Source organism: Ornithodoros turicata, chromosome 6 (assembly GCF_037126465.1).
Source record: "Ornithodoros turicata isolate Travis chromosome 6, ASM3712646v1, whole genome shotgun sequence".
NCBI classification, from domain to species: Eukaryota; Metazoa; Arthropoda; class Arachnida; order Ixodida; family Argasidae; genus Ornithodoros; species Ornithodoros turicata.
In genome coordinates, this window is record NC_088206.1 from 68,578,239 (window position 1) to 68,596,426 (window position 18,188).

At 45.6% G+C, this 18,188-nt stretch overlaps 3 protein-coding genes across 3 annotated transcripts; 2 read left to right on the forward strand and 1 right to left on the reverse strand.

Annotated features, from left to right (window-relative positions):
* Positions 1-253: 253 nt before the first annotated feature.
* LOC135397190 (uncharacterized) lies at positions 254-4,075 on the reverse strand. Its single transcript, XM_064628591.1, has 7 exons — positions 3,973-4,075; positions 3,697-3,894; positions 1,349-1,416; positions 1,114-1,236; positions 900-944; positions 698-748; positions 254-485 (listed from the first exon to the last, which is right to left on the reverse strand). Exons 2-7 carry the CDS (start codon positions 3,782-3,784, stop codon positions 414-416), a joined length of 447 nt encoding a protein of 148 aa, XP_064484661.1. The 5' UTR covers positions 3,785-3,894; positions 3,973-4,075; the 3' UTR covers positions 254-413.
* Positions 4,076-5,536: 1,461 nt separating this feature from the next.
* On the forward strand, positions 5,537-11,298 carry LOC135397189 (uncharacterized). The gene is made up of 2 exons (XM_064628590.1): positions 5,537-5,807; positions 8,851-11,298. Exons 1-2 carry the CDS (start codon positions 5,720-5,722, stop codon positions 9,693-9,695), a joined length of 933 nt encoding a protein of 310 aa, XP_064484660.1. The 5' UTR covers positions 5,537-5,719; the 3' UTR covers positions 9,696-11,298.
* Positions 11,299-12,104: 806 nt separating this feature from the next.
* Positions 12,105-16,715, forward strand: LOC135398265 (uncharacterized). Its single transcript, XM_064629686.1, has 3 exons — positions 12,105-13,675; positions 14,194-14,291; positions 15,935-16,715. The coding sequence occupies exons 2-3, from the start codon at positions 14,216-14,218 to the stop codon at positions 16,588-16,590; spliced, it is 732 nt and encodes a 243-aa protein (XP_064485756.1). The 5' UTR covers positions 12,105-13,675; positions 14,194-14,215; the 3' UTR covers positions 16,591-16,715.
* Positions 16,716-18,188: the final 1,473 nt, after the last annotated feature.

Below are 18,188 nucleotides of genomic sequence, written 5' to 3' on the forward strand. Positions count from 1 at the left end.
TTTGATCACGCATTGGCTAAGAGCCCGTGTTTTTGCGGCAACTTATCGTACACTACGTAGCAATATCGAATGTTAATGAAGCGTGGGAATGAGTCGTTTTGCTAGATCCGTTGCGAAAGTTGCAAGAAATTGGAAACCAGAGTTGGCAGACGATGTAGCTATCTGCGTGATAAATAACGATGGGGTCAAAGTTCCTCGAGTTTCTTCACTTAAACTTCGGAGAGCAAATGACGTCACGTTATATTGCTACTCATAGATCTGTTGGCCGTTTAATGAAGAATTTATTACAGAAATTGACGTCCTATAGCATTGGTCGTCAAACAATAAAGAATCAATAAAAAAATATTTGTCTTTTCTTCTTCTGATGTGGTGAGTATGTGTTGATGACGTCGACATTGTAGTCCTGCGAATGGCTATGATTGGCTGCTGTGTTGTTCCTTTTTCTCTTCAGTTAAGGCCCGCTCGAATGCCTCGTTTGCACACCGCTGCAAATATTCGATCAAAATTATTTGATTTAGTGGACCATTTAATCAATTTCTATCGCGACATGCTGCTCGTCCTAACTGACTGTGGCACAAGTTATTTAGACAGGTAATCATCATCGAGTTGAATTTCGTACGACTTCCTGCTCCACGCTAATTCTAAGCCAGTTCGCACCGAAATGACTTCTGCTTTTCAAATGTGCTTATGTACTCACAACTGCTTTTCTGAACTTCTCCAGATCTTCCCCCTGGAAACCGATCCGTTCCTGTATTGAAATGGATGTAGAGATAAAGTAAACGAGATAACAATGCTGATAACGGCGAAGCGCCGAAGAAGTTCACAGGTCGAAACAGTATGCAAATTTAATGTCGATAATACTGCTTGGGTCACGCCAGTTTAAGCAGACGACAACCTACCAGAAGTGTATCTGTATCCACTTGTTTGGTCAGGCACTTGTGAAACTGAAATAATCAGCATATATTGGCGTTATAATACCGTTATACATATTTGTAGTGTTACGACTTTTGAATTTTCAGTTCCGAACCGAAAATTCAGAACGAAAATTTTTGGACAACGTTGTCGTTTGCGAGAAATATCACGTGATCACGTTGCTACGACGACCGTATATACCTTGGTGGGAAAATCGTCCGGGTCGTCTGCTTTGCAACGGCGCTCTTTGATTTCTGGCAAGGAGATGTCGGGATCAATCGTTCGGGCACATCTGATTCCGAAACGCACAGTTAGAGCCACTACCTGAAAGTGTTGAAACGGCAACAGTGATTCAATCAAAAGTTGAAAGAAAGAGGCTGAAAAAGAAAAAAAAGAAAGAGAGAAAGGAAAAAAAAATGCCGCAGCGGTCGCTTACTTTCTCTTTTTTGTCTCCAAAGTTTGGCAGCATCCGCTTGCAGGTGTTGATGTCTTCTGCTAGATGTTCTGCACGCAGACGACAGTTGTTAGTTAAAAAGTTTCAGTTCCAGTTTCGTTTTTCATTTGATATGTTCATCTTAAAGTGCGTACACATACTGATTAGTTCATATCGTAGCACTATGTACACGCGAAACGATAGATATCGTAGATTACACAACCCTATGGCACACATTCACAGCTTCAAAAAGCACGTGAAAAAAAAAAAAAAAAAGAAAGCGAGAGAGAGAAAAAAACAGAAATGAAGTGTACCGGCATATATGCTGCCATATCATATACAAGTGTGTGCTTCCAATAAATGTTCCTCGTTCCTGGCGTATATCTTAAGGATGTTGTCTTATTAAGAAGCCGTAAAAGTAGCCACCAGTCATCCTTGAAAGCAAAAAAAAAAAAAAAAACGTAGGTTGTTTGAAAGCCTGAGCAAGGGAATCATTTGGCAGCAGCGCGAAATGTTATTATATAGGAACCGGAAGAATCCGGCGCACGCAAGGTGAGAAGTGACCGAAGCGGAATTAATGCCCTGCACGACTAATCCAGTTTCTGCTCAACTGTCTGAAACGATCTCGTGTTCACGTTGGTGAAAACTGCACGCCAGACCCGCTGATTGCTCTCTCAAAAAGCAGGAAAATGTCGTTCTTTGAAATGCGCCCTCTTTTTTGTTGTTGTTGTTGTTATTCACTCTATTTAATTTGTTTGTTTCACGCGTTATCACAGCGAGGCAACTGTTGCTATAATGCTGTGTACGCATGTGGACAAATACATAGGGGACAGCAGTTAAGAGTCGGGGGGACTTCATTTCCTGGGACGACTTGAGGGGGACTGAACCGACATGTGTCTGTAAAGTCAGTATAGAAGCCTATAGAACGGGCGGTGGGGTTCGATCCCGTGACCTTCCAGTAGCGTGATCCTGGTGTCACCGTGAAATTCCGTTGATTTTCCGTGATTTTGGTCCCCCAAAAGACTAATGGGTGTGACATATGTGTAGTCTTTTCTTCAATACCCCCAGTATTTGCACTACCGTTACAGAAACATGTTCTGTACGTGACCGTGAGCACGGTGAAGTGAGGTGAGGTGAGGTATAGGTGACTGCGAATGGGAGAAGGTGATTGGTTGCCTTGTAAAACTGCTTATCCTTGGGAAAACGCAGAAAGGAGGAAAGTGGGGTAATAAATCATCAGCTCCGGGATGTAAATAACGCGTTGAGAGGAAGAGCAACGCCAGGAACACTTTGCGCTACATCGAATTGATTAGCATTAAGAGTAAACACAGCAACATAATTGGCTACCTAGAAATCAGCGGGTGAGTACAGGTATAATTCCAAGGACATGCTATAGACTACAGTCGGCGTTACGTTCGATTTCTACCACATGCACGCTATGCTTCTCGGGTTCTCACAGGCCTGCTCTAACTATATATAAGCAGAACTTGCGAAAACTACAGTATGCGTATGTGCAACTTCAATAAAAAAATAAAAAATAAAGCCACCATATAGTGTGCATGCGTAGCCATCAAAAGCATATTTCGACTTGTTCTTGAATTACCATGTGCTTTCCTGAGTGTTGTGTATCCAGTTTCGACTTCTACTGCATCGCCTCGCATTACGGAAAAGGTTGACGGTTGAGAAGCGTTATTGTTTTTTTAAATATTGTGCCCTGGTATAAGCGTGTATTTTCCCGTACTTTGTAGCTGGTTGTTTAACAACGTAGAAATATGGGCTTGTTGGTACATGATGCCACTTCAACGCGCCGAAAAACAAAGACACAGCTGAAGTTAGACAGAACACAAGGCGCCTTGTGTTCTGTCTAACTTCAGCTGTGTCTTTGTTTTTCGGCGTGTTGCAGTTTTTGTATAGTCACGCATGTACTGGGCACACTGGTGTGAATGTTGACCCTGAGTAACGTAGAGTACATCCAGTAGGCTGTTCAACATTGTTTTATGATGCCGTCAGATGAAACAGCGAGGTAAAAAAAAAAATTCTAAATTTCTTAACCGCGCAGTGTGTTACGAAATGGCGATATCTGTATGCTGAAAGCGGTCTGATAACGAAAGTTTCTTTCCCATCGACACACACACACACACACACACAAAGAAGAAGAAAAAGAAAAAAATAGTAATAAGAAGAAAAATCCCCATCTAAATTAGATTAGCACTTCGCTAAATCTGAACGGAACTCGTTTATACCCCATTTTACTTTATTTCTACCTCAGTTTCGGTGAGAAGCAAGCTCCTCTTCCTCTCACACCCAGAAACGAAAAAGAAGCAGAAAAGGGTGGGACATGTCCTACTCACTGTACTGCGGGCACAGGATATCCTGGCACACGACACTGCTAACGCACAGAGCCACCAGGGCGCAGACAACCAAAGCAGACGACTTCATGGTGTCCGGTGCTCAATGAGCAAGCAGTGACTGGCTCGCGTTGCAGAAACCTTAGGGTTATCCCAGGTTAGCAGACGAAGGACGAACGACGCTATTGGCTGTGCTTGGAACTGTGTAAGCGAGAGTAAGAGGAAGCTCTATCGATGTGGACCACTCACATTATATGTCGTAGACAGAATTTCAATTACTTTAGTTGATGTAAGGAAAACTGGTTTCCGGAATCTGTCGTCTGCATGTCTCAGCGGGCCGTCCTGCGAAAGGAGTCAGCCGGGTCGACAATGTGGCCTCTGTAAGGGGGTAAAGGTGGCCAATATCAATGCAGGCTGTCAGTCCGCGGTCGGTCGCAATCGTACAGCAACCACGCAATTTGCATTCGTTGTCGTCTGCTATCGGAAACAGTGTCGTCTGCAACAACTTTCACTTTTTAATGTGCATGAGGATGTGATGTATTAACTATTCGGCTACCGTACTTGTGATTTCTGTATGTAAGGCCTTTTACATCTGCAATTTATTCGAAAAATTCACGTTCCGCGGTATAATATCCTCAGCTGCCTTTCGTGTGATTTCCATTCGATGTCGTCTGCTATGAGGTACACAGACGTCTGGTTGTTGCCAACCTACCTGAAGCATCTGTGCCGACAAAAATAACAGCAACTTTAGACATTCCGTGTTCCTACAGAGGGACAGAGATCTCTTCTGCCGGTCTGTCGGATGGGTAGCAGCATTTTAAAAACACGTGTTCGACAACCTGTTTCTCTTGCCCACACCATTCACGGTATGGTGTATGGTTATGTGGCGACATCTATTGCCGAACAGTAACGTAGCTCCCGCCTTCGCGATGGAAAATCAATGTTATACCGTCGGTCTCAAGATTTACTTCGCACGATTCAGCAGGTTTTGAAACTACGTGGATAACCTTCTTCCACAAATACGACAAAGGGCATGCCTCGAAATGCATAGGAAAAGAAGAAGTGTCGATTCCCAATTTCCCACACAGCAATAAAATAACGAATACGAACCATTCACACAGATGCTCTTTTTTTTTTCATAATTGTCATTATAAACTGTATTAACCCGCCATACAGATAACACAAGCGTCTTCTTAATTCTTGCCCATATGAAGTCCAATTACCAATTATACGATTATTAATCCGCACATTATGAGGCCCCTATCAGCTATTCTCGAACCTCGCCGTTTCATATTTACTATGCTGAGAGTTTCAACGGGAAATATGAGACTCAGAAGCAACAAAACATTTTTTTCTTTCAATCATCATCATCATCATCAAAGGACGGTCGCTGTTTTTCTGTGATGACCAGATGGTTACAGTGTTTCATGAGTTACAGCAGCTTGAGGGTTGATACAAACGTACAAGTTTCTTACCATGAATGAGACCGACCACATCATAGTATCATAGTTGTCTCGAGATGACTATGACGTGTCGGTTTCATATTTAATATGAAAATAACCTTCGTAAAAAGTAAATATGACCCGAGTAAATGCATACAACGTTTCAAACACTATGTTGTTGCGTGTGAAGGAAGAGGCTGAGGGAGGGAAAAAGGTGCACTTTTGGCCCGTTAATGTGGCGCATACAATGTCGTCTTATGTGAAGAAAAAGCAAGGTTTCCCGTATGCGTCTACCGGTGACCAACCGCAGCAGGCCACGATCTGGAGAGGCGCTATCAGACACCTTGCAGACGACAACAAACCACTGACTCACCATCGGAAGGGTTGACAGAGCGAATGATAACACAGTTGGCACACGGCCAACAGAATCACCCGTCCCATGATCACCCAGACAGGACATTCAAAGGGCCTTGGACTTGCATTGCAAACGCGATTTTCTACGACGAAAGCGATTTTCTGCCTAGTTCTGCCGTTCGGTGCTGTCTTGAGTGTGAGACTGGCATTACCAAAAGCCGCGCGTGAGTATGGCTAACGGAACGACGCCATTGCATGTCGTCTGCTTTGCTGTCTGCGTTGCTTGTTTGATGCAAGCGGCTGCCCCGGAGTTGACAGGTAAGACGTCGTTCTTGGTTGGATATACGTATTATGCAGAGGTGTTTCGTGCCCCGCTTTTTTACCGAATGTAAACTTGCACTAGCAGTTCCAATCGAGTTAAAACTTATCGCGGTTTGTTTCCGCGGATAAGCAAATAAACAGCACTGACCGATGATGGTATACTGAGGCTTTCTCTTTCTGTGGCAAATATTATGGCCGTGCGTTGCGTTCCTGCTGCGAGGTAGATGTAAATCTACATGTTGTTACGATATTGCTGTCACGGCCCTCGTGAGACCGCGAGCAAGGTCCGAAGGGACACACGGCGTCCCACCACTCTGTTCTGTTCTGGTTCATGCTGGGACTTACAGTTCTACCGGCTATCATCATTTCGTCACATTAAAGTCTAGAGCTCTGGTACCAGCTAGTGGCCCCATTCATTATTATGAGGGGGTATCGCAATAATATCCCTTCTTTACTGCTCGCAGCCTGCACAAAAAGAGAGTTCAACACTTGCGTCCCCAAAGAGTGCAGATGAATCTTGGAAAACAAACAACACGTGCTTCTGACATCATACGCGGAAGTATACAGTTGGCGTTGAGGGGATTTAGAAATCCCGAGCGAAAAACGAGCTTACCGTTAATTGTATTTTGGGTTGATGATACGATGGCGTTGTCCTAGAGGATATGCTTTGACAGGGACGCAACCTTACTGGTTGCTATACAGGGTTTATTCACTGACGTCACCTCGCAGCCATACTGTAGGTCCCTCGAAGTTACGTTCCCGCATTCGTTCGCTGCCATATGCTTTTTAGATGACTATTAACGTCGGAAACATGAAAATTGCTTGGATATGCTACAAATCACACAGCACAATAACTTTGAAACACCACATATACGGCGAGTGAGATATGCGTAACGGCTCGGATGGGACCTACAATATGGCGGTCGACGTCATGTGAATAAACCCATTCTAACTTTGTCCTGCGATGCTCAATCACTTTGAAATTTAGCATGACGGAATCCTCTTTCGAGCTCTATACAGGGTGTTGCACGAGAGAGTGACCCCTAATTATATTTAAAAAAAAAATCTAGGTGAGATAAAAATGGGAAACCTTCTGCAAGACACTTCTGAAGGTTTTTGCTACCTAAACAGGCGGTCTGCACTAGTGTGTCTCCTTAATTAGGCTAATTATCTTAATTGAATTCAAAATTTTGCGAAGGAAAGGTAACGATTATATTTGCGTTAATTGGAACGTCCGTGGCCACAACGTAGTGCTACCAATCATAAGTTTATTCAACTATATATTCCCCAATTATTTGACACCCGAAAACTTGCCATCAAATCAAATCAAATCCTTTATTGCAGATACAAGGTACAATGACAGCAACGGGGGGCCCGTAGCCAAGCTAGAGAAGGGGCCACGCAGGGTTAAATAAAATGTGTAGAACTGCTAGGAAAAAAATACACATGAAACAAACAGGAAAACAACAAGTACAAGCAACTGAAGTGATATATGCAGCAATTAACGAACACGGAAGATAAGGAATGAAAAAAAAAAAAAACAAAAAAAAAACATCCCTGCAAGAGCGCTTTTGAATTTCGCAAGTCCGAAGACGCTCCCACTACGCGTGGAAACAGCATGAGAAAAACAGAAAAAAAAGAAAAAAATAATAAGAAAAAAAAAAAGAAAAAGAGTGCGTGGACCGGACGCAATCACGCCCCAAGCAGCACAATGTACTGGAAGTAGGGTTGCCACCTTTCGTAGTGAAAAATACCGGCTGAGGGAGAGGAGGTGGAATAGAGGGAAAGGAGGAAAGGCTCCTGGAAAAGGGAAAGTGGGTGGACGAGCACACACACATAAAGATAGAGAGAGAGCGTGCTCGCTCAAGATACCAAGGAAACATATGTTCCTGTGCGTGGTTGTATCATTGTGCTAGAAATAACAATGATAATAATAATAACAATGAATAATAATAAGAATGAATAACTAAGAAAACGACTGGTGACTGCGGAGCTGGGTCTGTGTTCCAGATTTATTCAAGCTGTAGTGGAATGTTGAAAGGAAAATCCCGAAAAAGCCCTTATGAAGGGTCTTGAGCCCACAAATACCGGCAAAACGCTGCCGATATCACCGTCATACCGGCAACCGGCAGAGCGCCCAAATAACCGGCCGTGCCGGTATAATACCGGCCTGGTGGCAACCCTAACTGGAAGTCGAGTGCAATATTAGTGGACGGTATATGTCTTATCAATGTTCTTCAGTTTCAAGAGTCTGTTCAAGGCCTTCCACCTACCCGTCCACCCCTATTGCACTCGACTTTCGGCACATTGTGCTGCTTGGGCGCCTTTTGTCTTCCCAAGCTTATAGCCGTTCGCAGCCATCAGTTAGTACTGATAATCACGGACATCGGATGTTTTGTGCTGTTTTCTGCGTCGTCCTTTTCTCCTCCCCATACTTCAGGCAGGGCAACTTGGATGAGCGCGCCTTCGGGAGCGACAGTTTTTCTGGCACTTGTTACGTGTTTTCGGGTGTCAAATTTTTGTGGAAACATTGCGAAAGATCCCGTATTTGTGACTGAAATGGTGCGTTGTGGCCGTGGGCTTTCTAATTAACGGGAAAAAAAAGTTACCTTTCATTGGCAAATTTTTTAAGTTTAATTAAGCTAATTAGACTAATTAATGAGGTACATTCATCGAAAACGCCTGCTGGGGTAGCAAAAACCTTCGCAAGTGTCGTGCACAAGGTTTCCAATTTTTATCTCACGTAGATTTTTTTTTGTAATAATTAGGGGTCACTCGTGTATGTGGTCAGCACGATGTTCCGTATATGCCAAGCGTGAGATTAGGGATCCCACCCCAACACACACAACAATAAATAAACAAAAACCTAGCATGTCCCCTAAAATACCGGCCAGCAAGTCCGCAAAACGCCACGAAAGCAGCAAGTACAGATCCCGGGAATATCCCTGCATGAGATGCCGGCACAGGTAGACCTTTATAGGGTGTCACCCCATACTTCTTCAGATACTAATTTTTGATCGTGATATCTTCTTCACAACAGGGACAAAAAAGTGGCATGGCATGACAAACACGCTCGGAAGCGTCCCGAGCTCTCGGCCGTACTGCCTGACATCAGACAACTTCGACCTCGTCGACAACGTCAAAGATGCCCTAAAGAAACTGGACTCCGTCCTCCGACCTCCGTCATCCAACGACGTGCCAGAACCCCCTGAGAAGTACTGTCTCGCCCCCGACCATCTGGACCTCATCGACGACTTAAACCATGCATTGGACAAGCTGAACTCGATCCTTCGTCCTAAATCGTCGAAGCCACCGGAAACCCTTCAGGAGGTGTGCCGTGCCTCGGACCACCTCATCAGCAACGTGAAGCGCATCTTTGAGAAACTTGACAACGTGGTTCTCCGCCCTCCGTTTCCAAACATGCCAGAGACCATCGCAAGTATTGTCGACCACATGAATGTGGAAGGACTCAAGAACCTCAAGCTCGACGGAGACATTTCCAAGAGGTGCACCGAGCACGGACTATCCGTCCACTTCAGTGTGAGCTCATCCAGGCCGATCGAGCTCACGGTTATTCGTAAATACCTTAGAGAAGCGAGCGCGACCATACGCTCGTCCTGGGTTCGTATCGAGGGCAGCGTTTCTAAGAAAAAGGAGTGTGACAGTACGTGCATTCTGGACGAGTGTTTCACGGTGCGCGCGAAAGTCGTCGACATGGGAGCGGTGACTGTGGACATGCCAGAGATGGATCCCCGCTTACAGCAGTACATGCCACAGGTGAACGCGGTCCTCGATGGGAAGCTCGACTTTTCGTGGAAGATTTCCGTGGAGTCTCTGTTGATTGACGCCATCAGAAAAGGCTTAGCTGTTCAGGTTACGCCCTGATGCAAAGTTTAAGCCGTTTGTGCTACAATATGTGGAGATTACGATGTCTTCAAGAGTATATGCTCTGTGTTGTCTCTGTCGGAAGCGCTTTTTGGAGTGAACATTTGACCGGTCGCCAGTTCACCGTCTGAGAAGACAATAGACGAGTTCAGAAAATCCCAGTGCTCTTTGCGCACGCGTTGCATCTTGGGCGCTTGCTGAGCGGGGGAACGAAGAATAATCCTTCACATTTCGCTTTCGCTGACCTTGACACGTCGTGGACAATAGACCGGTAGGGTAGAAATCTGAACAGTTTGGAGGCCGTCCGTTTCTTTCGTAACAATAAACTCCCACAGTTCAAAGCGACGCAAAGCACTCTGGGATTTTCTGAACTCGTCTAGAGTAGAGTAGAGTAGAGTACCGTGCACCTAATCCCTTTTGATACAGGGCAGATCCCAAAAATAGGTTCACAGGTGCGAAAAAATAGACAAAAATAGAACTAACTAGATAAAAACGTGCACACACACACACAAAAACACACATTGTCACTTATGTCTGACCAGATGTTGTCGATTTTTGTTTTTTTAGTTGCTCCCACTTCACAAGGCGGCGCTGCGCATGGTTGAGCCGTTCTGTCGATGTGGTTTCGGTTTCCCAGAATGGGCAGGCGACGGGGTCTTGATGGTTTTCTGCGGTTTCGTGGCTCTCTGGTTGAAGCTCGTCACATTCTGTCAATATATGATATAGACTCTCCATCCCCTTGCCGCATAGCTGACAGGTGGGATCCACTTCTTCAAAAAGTTCATTCCTCCTGACATTTGTTAGCAGACACCCCGTACGTGCTTGGAAAAGCAGCGCGCTGGCTCTGTCTCCTGTATATTGGGTGCAAACTTCGGGTTTCAACTTGTGGTTACCGTACCATTTGAGGCTTTGCTTTTTCTTTACATTGTTTTTCCATTCTTCAGTCTCCGTCGTTTTGATTTCTTCGGCCGTGATCTTTGACCACTCTCTCTCGTTGCGGGCTTTGTGGCGCCTCGTGCCTCTGCTATATTTCCTATCGTACTGGTTTATTTTCTTTATCCAGGCTGTTTTGATACCGAGGTATGGGGATGCTGAAAAATTCTTTTTGAAATGGATGTTTCCGGTAGGCGTATTAATCGTCCTAGGTAATGCGTCTATTCAGATTGCTCATAGATGGCAGCACGTGTTGTGGCAGCTTTGTTTGTCCTATACAAACGCGCACTCTACGGTTTACGAATGGCGCGACTTTAGAACGCTCTGCTCTGCAGTACATTTCGGTATCGTTGGCGGCCGTATGTTGTACCAATTCATGTAAGATCGGGGTTTTCGCGACCTCGACCTGTGCATTTGTCTGCGTATTTCTGATCGAGAGCAAGAGTGAAAGTCAGAGCCATAACATTATTTAGCTGCAGTACGTATTTCGCTCTCACAAGGATGTGAGTGGACTCTGCTTTCCTGGCTCGGGAGAGATTCCTCGCTATAATACAGCAATGTAGACACATTGGCTATGTTGTGGAGAGTTGCGTTTAGAATGGTTCGTGTTTCATAATCTTTTGTGAAGTAGACAAATAGCGAATGACAAAATAAACTTATTTGGAGTATACTACATGCTCATCACCTCTTCCATATCATAGCTTCCAGCATATCTCTACCAAATTGGTGGCGCTGTCGAGCCCTATGACGTCATTTGTTTACAAACATGGAGAGGTCTATTACGTGAATTTTGTCATCTCGTACGCACTCAGGATAGACCAACTCCCACGGTCATACACTGGCACATAGAAAACCCTCTGAGCATTACATTAGTATAAATATGCTTGGACAGCAAAATCGCTGAGACGACTTTTTTTAGTTTCACTTATTCGGCTTTTTAAAAATGTCTCTGTAAATTAACAAGTCTCTGCATGTGGTAACTGTAGCTGTAACTAGATACATTTTAAAAACAGTAACTAGCTCAGTTACTGTTTTTGCAGGGTAACTGCAACTTCGTTACTCTTTTTAGTAGCTTACCCATGACTCTTCAAGTTTTCTGTTGCATCAATATTCTCTTTGTGACACGTGTCACGGGTAAGCTACTAAAAAGAGTAACTAAGTTGCAGTTACCCTGCAAATAGTAACTGAGTTAGTTACTATTTTTGAAATGTAACTATAGTTACAGCTACAGTTACCACATTGCAGAGACTTATAGTCACTTTACAGTTACATTTTTAAAAAGTCGAATATAAGTGACACTAAAAAAATCGTCTCAGCGATTGTGCTGTCCAAGCATATTTATACCAATGTAATAATCAAGGGGGTTTTCTATACGCCAGTGTATGGCCATGGGAGTTGGTCTATCCTGAGTGCGTATGAGTATGACATGACGATATTCACGCAATAGACCCCTCACTGTTTGTAAACAAATGACGTCATAGTGTTCGACAGCGCCACCAATTTGGTAGAGTTGAACTACGCTCGAAGCTAGGGGTGAACAAGGTCGCTCCCGAAAGCCACGGTCTTTATTAGGGGATTACGATGGTCCCTGCAAGGGACTCTGCGCTTCGGTCCCACTTTTCTTTGACTAGGAAGAAGCGAACAAGTATCCATTCGTGGAACCCAGCGCTTCCCCTTCCGATTTGTTTCGGTTTCAGTCTGTCTACCAACGTCATGATGACGCTTCTCGGTTAGAGGTCACGTGTTAGAGGTCAATTCTTGCTTGGGAAAAATGGCGGGGCATTTGAAGCCTTCTTATAGGTTCTTCTTCTGCTTCGTCCTTCTTAGGTTAGGACATATGCAGTATAGTGTTCAACCTAAGGAGGAAAAGAAATATAGTCCGGAGAAGCACTGTAGCGCCCCCACGCAGCGTGGTGGTGGTGGTGGTACGGCTGAAAGAGCTCGCCGATGCCGGCCTCACAGAGGTGGGCAACGTCACGACTGACGCACTGGGGAATGTGCGTCATGGGCCGACTTCTAAGGGAGCTGTGCCAACGTATGTATGAAAGTGCCGGAGGAAAACCCATGAAAAACCCCAGACAGCACAGCCGGCTCCGGGATTCGAACCTGGGTACCTCCCAGGATCGAACCCCGTGCCGGCTGTACCACGGAGCGTGGTGGTGATGCCATGTGGCCAGACTGAACAGCCAATACGGAAGCAGAGTGAGCATGGTGAGCTATATTTTCTCGCGGAGGAGCGAGCGTGACCTCTCTGTGTGCAGCCATTCCATCTGCGGCGCAGTAACATTTTGAGAGGTGACGGACCCGATTTCTTTTTCTCCTTCAGCTGAACTCGACTAAAAAGTAACTAGTCACAGTTACAAGTGAGTTGTAACTACCCAAGAAGCCACTACTCAACCCAAAGGAACCGCCCCTGTCCACATTATAGGGTATGACTTTTTCGGGTTAAATGTCTTTCCCGGATTTGGGGGGGGGGGGTGAATCGGGTGCTATTCGGAGCTCTGATAGTCGGGGTGTCAGACCATAAATACAGTCTCGCAAAATGCGCAAATGAGAGGAGGCATTCCTAGCTATCCTACGTACCGGCTACAGGACGTCCGATGGACATGCGTAGGACATTCTGGTGGAATGATATAGAGCGCTAAAGCAACGTTTCTAACACGCGCTGCGATTATAACACAGTGTCATCCGAACTGTTATCCAGAAGGACTGCCGAGCTGACCAAGCATCTGTGATGAAAGTTTCCTCTCATCAGGAGCATTTCGCGATATACATATGACGTCACTTGCCTACACGGCATGAATCATAGGCTTATTTTCTGTCCAAGGAGCCAACCGCAAAGGCTTCCATATTTTTGCACTTTGGAAACACTTTGACGTCAACAGTGTGGATCGAGAAATATTTACCATTGAAGACGGATATACATAGTCATTCGACGTGTAATTGATATCCATAACCATACAGTATAAAAGTATTCTGTCCTGATAAAGCGTTATCTCACAAGTGGGAGGAAGTTGGAGCAGGAGCTGCAGACCTGAAGCGGAAAGGTAAAATCGTTGAAACTTTGTCGTGATATGGAATCTACTATTCGCTCCGAGATCGACCTGAAGGGGGCGACACCGCCACTTTTCTAGTGTGGATTACACGCCGGCCGATGTTCTGAGTTGATGGTTCCTTTCCGTAACTCTTGTGTACATTTATCACTGATTATTTACGATATCACCGATTTATCACGATTTATTCGCGGGAATATCACTTGTGCCGCGGTGGTACGATACTGTTACGTTTCCCAATGCTCGACCTAGTGCACTGAATGCGGATTAAACGTGTAAGAGCAGACGACGCGAGGAAGTTATCCACACTACGGTAGTTCATCGTTTCTCCGCCGCGTGCCGACACCGTTCGATCTTGAGGCGAATACGCTTACTTATTTAACGAGTTTACGTATTCCGGTACGTTTCCATAACTGCATAGGGTTGACCATTTCTTTTAGAGCAATATATATATATATATAACAGTGTTGTCACTACCTTCGTTACGTTCTGTCCTGCTGTTTCATTTACAGACAAGTCCGGTTCTTTTCGAACATGAGGGTGTCCACGTCGTCCCTTGTCGTCATCACCCTGTCGTTGATGACGCTGTCACCTTCTACATCCTATCCATGTAAGTGATCGTCTATGTGTCCTTTCATCTAGCGCGTTGCACTTTAGGAATGGAGCGGAGGTCTACTGCGGCTATCGCCTCCATCAGATCGAGGTCTTCCACAAAGTGCGAATGACCATAGCTCCCGTGGCATAGTGGTTAGGATGATTGCTTTCCACGCCGGGACTGGGAGGTGACACGGGTTCGAATCCTGTCACCGGCTGTGCTGTCTCGTGTTTTCCCTGGGTTTTCCGAAGACCTTCCACAGTTCCCCCTGAAGTCGGCCCAGGACGCATACTAACCCCTTTCTCCCCCACTCCTTCCTGCTGTCCTCTGTCCGCAAGAGATTCGCAAAAGGGCATTATCATAGAGTCTGCTGAGCTACCCCGGGGGATGACCCAGGTACGAATTCTGGCGTTTTCCTTGGGTTTTTGTCGGATGCTTCAAGGCAGTCGTCGGCACAGTTCCTTGTGACGTTGGTCTTGGACGCGTGCAGCCTCCTTGAGCAAGTTGCCGCGATATCGGCCCGCCAGTAATAACAGTGATGGTGCCATGATGTTACGCTGTAGGATCCAATAATTTCGACCACCTGGGGTTCATTTCACGTGCGCCGGAATATTCTCCGACACACTGTGCTGGAAGCGATGTTCACCTCCCCCCCCCCCCCCCCCCCACACACACACATTTCTACCGTCCTCGGACGGGATCCAAGACGCGATCCTGATCTCAGCAAGATCAACACGTTACCATTAGTACTATTACCATTATTACGTTACCGATGAGGGTCCGGGCGGCCAGCATGTTGATCATCGGGAACACGTACGCCATCAGCTAACCATTGGGCTATAGGTAGTGTTAGAAAGAGACAGGGGAATATTCCTGAATCAACCGCGGATCCTGGTACTATCTAATCCTGGTCAACGCTGTCCAGCGCGAGGCTGAGAATACACTCTCCACATTCTCGTTACTAGAAAGAACACAAGGGCGATGGGTGACAACCCACTACCGACGCTCTGCGCAGATCTCTCGGGGTACTCGTCACCGTGAAAGATTTCTGACCGCAATCTTACGAACGGGGAGTGCGAACGCAATTGACATCCCTAGAACTTTGCAGGGAGAATATCAGCAGTTCCGTGGAGGCCACGGAGGTTAAGCGTATCAACAAGACCTAGGATCCTCTCGTGTTCAAAAGTTGCCGCTTGCGTCGATCCTGTCGTATTAATATGCGTATGAGTGAGCAAAAATGTAAGAGTGAAAGGAGGATGAGTGAGAAAGAGTGGCTAGTTTATCCCTTCAGATGACGCACCCTTGGATGTCCCTGAGGAGGCGCGTTAGCTTAGCTCAATTGGTAGAGCCCTGGACCGGTAATCAAGAAGATGTGGCTTCGAGTCCTACAGCTGGCTAACCTTTTCAGTGACTTTCATCGTTCATTTCTTAGGCGATTTGAGGCTTTGTATACATTTGTCCTTTCTTGTTGTTCCAGCCTCAGAACATCAGTTCTCTCTTGTTCAACAAGACCTAGTTTATAGAAATAGGTAACATTTACTTGAAGATATCCTTCCAACTTCTTCGTCTTGTGTGTTCCTTAACACTCGATGATATGTTATTACCCTCCTTTACCTCTTACAGTACACCAGCTCGTTCTCATCTGGTTTATCTTTCAGGGACAGAACGCGTTCCAGCTGAATACGGGGACTATGGCACTACGGCCACTATTGCCACTAGTGCAGAGACGACACTGGGAAGAACGTCACCCGCACCTTTCCATCCCAGGATCGAACCAGCATCCACCTGTGGAGCTGACGTCAGCAAAACGGTGGAGAAAGTGGAGAGGGCACTCCAGACCTTACCAGCGATAAAGAACCTCGGCATGAGGTCTGAAGTGTTAGGAATTTCGATCCACAACGAAACCATGGAGGGATTGGATAATCTTCGCCCAGACAGACCAGTCATGAACTTTTGCAGGGATGGTGAACAAGTAGTCAAGCTCAGTTTGGCACCGACGGCTACTTATCGGCGCGTTGCTCTGAAGCTGCATTATGGCACTTACTACGAGTCTTATATTGAGATTACCGCAGGAAGATTGCGCGTCGAAGTGGATTTTGCAGAATGGCCTTACTGGGGCGGCAAGGAGGTACCGAGGGTTGACAGCGTCAACGCTGTAGAGGTAGAAGATATTGAATTGCGGTTCGGGAATAGTGACATAGGTCGGTGGTTGGAGCCCATGGCGAATCTGATCTTGTACGATGGTATTAGAAGTCTGTACACGGACCGACTACAGAATGAACTGTTTAGCGAACTTTACGAAGCCCTTCGTTAGACGAGCAGGAATTCGTGGAACGTGATTTGAAAATTTGCCCTTACCGCCTGTCCTATATGCCGCGATGACATCAAATAAAAGTTCATCGTTGTAATTATAATAATAATAATTTATTTCACCAATGACACTTGGTGGGGGGATACAGACAAAAAGCTGCAAAAACTGCAGCTTGACGAGGTCTGACCCCCCTTTTGTACACTCGACAGATAAAGCAATGACAAATAGCAAACCAGATGAATCACGGAGTTAGACAATGGTAATGAACACAATGCATTAAGATGCATAAAACAAAAAAGCTATGAGAACACACGAAATAATATGACTATCCTAGTGAACATACATGGCCCTTTTTGAGCAAATTCAAAGACAGCTGATGTTAATGTTGTTTTGGATATGGGAATTAATATGTCGTGGAAGATTATATGAAACCAACTGTGAGCCATAGTTAGTTCGTGCACACGGTGTGAAGTAGGGCTCATTGTATTGTATCGTAGTGAATAAGAGGTTAATCTCATGGTTAAATTGGCTAGGATAAAATTCGGCAATTCTCGGATGAATTTTAATACAATTTCACTTTTTTTTTCGAGTCTGGTAACGGATTGCTAGAGTATGAATGTTCTCAATGAATGACGTCGTCAACAAGTCCAGTCGTTGTCAGGGCCCAGTCAAGCTCTTTGGCTTTTTTGGCACCACTTGCCCACACCTTAACTGTGTAATAAAGTTTATCTTACCTTATCATATGACAGTTTGTGAGTACGCAAAAGGCATATCGGGAACCTGCATCGAATTCTCTTCACCTTTCTGTACACCATAGGACTTTGATCCTTATTCTCTATGTGTGTGTCCTTATTGTGAAGGGGGTCATTATGTCATTCCTCACATCACCATCAGCAAGGGGGTAGAGTATCGCACATGGCGATGAAGCCCCTCATTCATTATCTCACAATAAAGTTGTTGCGCTGCATTGCATTCTCTCACGCATGCGCAATGGTCCCGTGACGTTCCATCAAGAGTTCCGATGCGGACCGAAGTGGACCCTGACCTTTGCTTCGCCATTGCCCTTGCGTGTGCCTCGCCGTTTTGCATCACTGGCGCATAGGCTTCGTCTCGAGGTTGCGTTCACCCCCCTCCCCCCATTTCAAGAATACGATTGGCCGCTCCGACTGCTGCTGCATGAGGAGCCTATTTTCGCAAACTTAGTCCGAGGCCCTCTTCCCTTTTTTTTCCCATCTCGGGTACCGCAGAAAGACAGGACCGCCGTACGTGGAAAGTGGAAGTACTTTCGTAACCTCTCCACTAAACAACTAAAAGCCGCTGACCGAGATTCTACTTGACGTCACGTCCCTAAAAGGTTCACAATCGCGGTGGGGTACCGTACCTACAATGGCAGAAGAATGAGATTCTGACCAGCGCACCTAGGATTGCCACCAGGCCGGTATTATACCGGCACGGTCGGTTATTTGCTCACTCTGCCAGTTGCCGGTAGGAAGGTGATACCGGCAGCCTTTTGCCGGTATTTGTCGTTGAACACCTTTCATAGGGGCTTTTACGGGGTTTTCCTTTCAACATTCCACTACAGCTTGAATAAATCTGGAGCA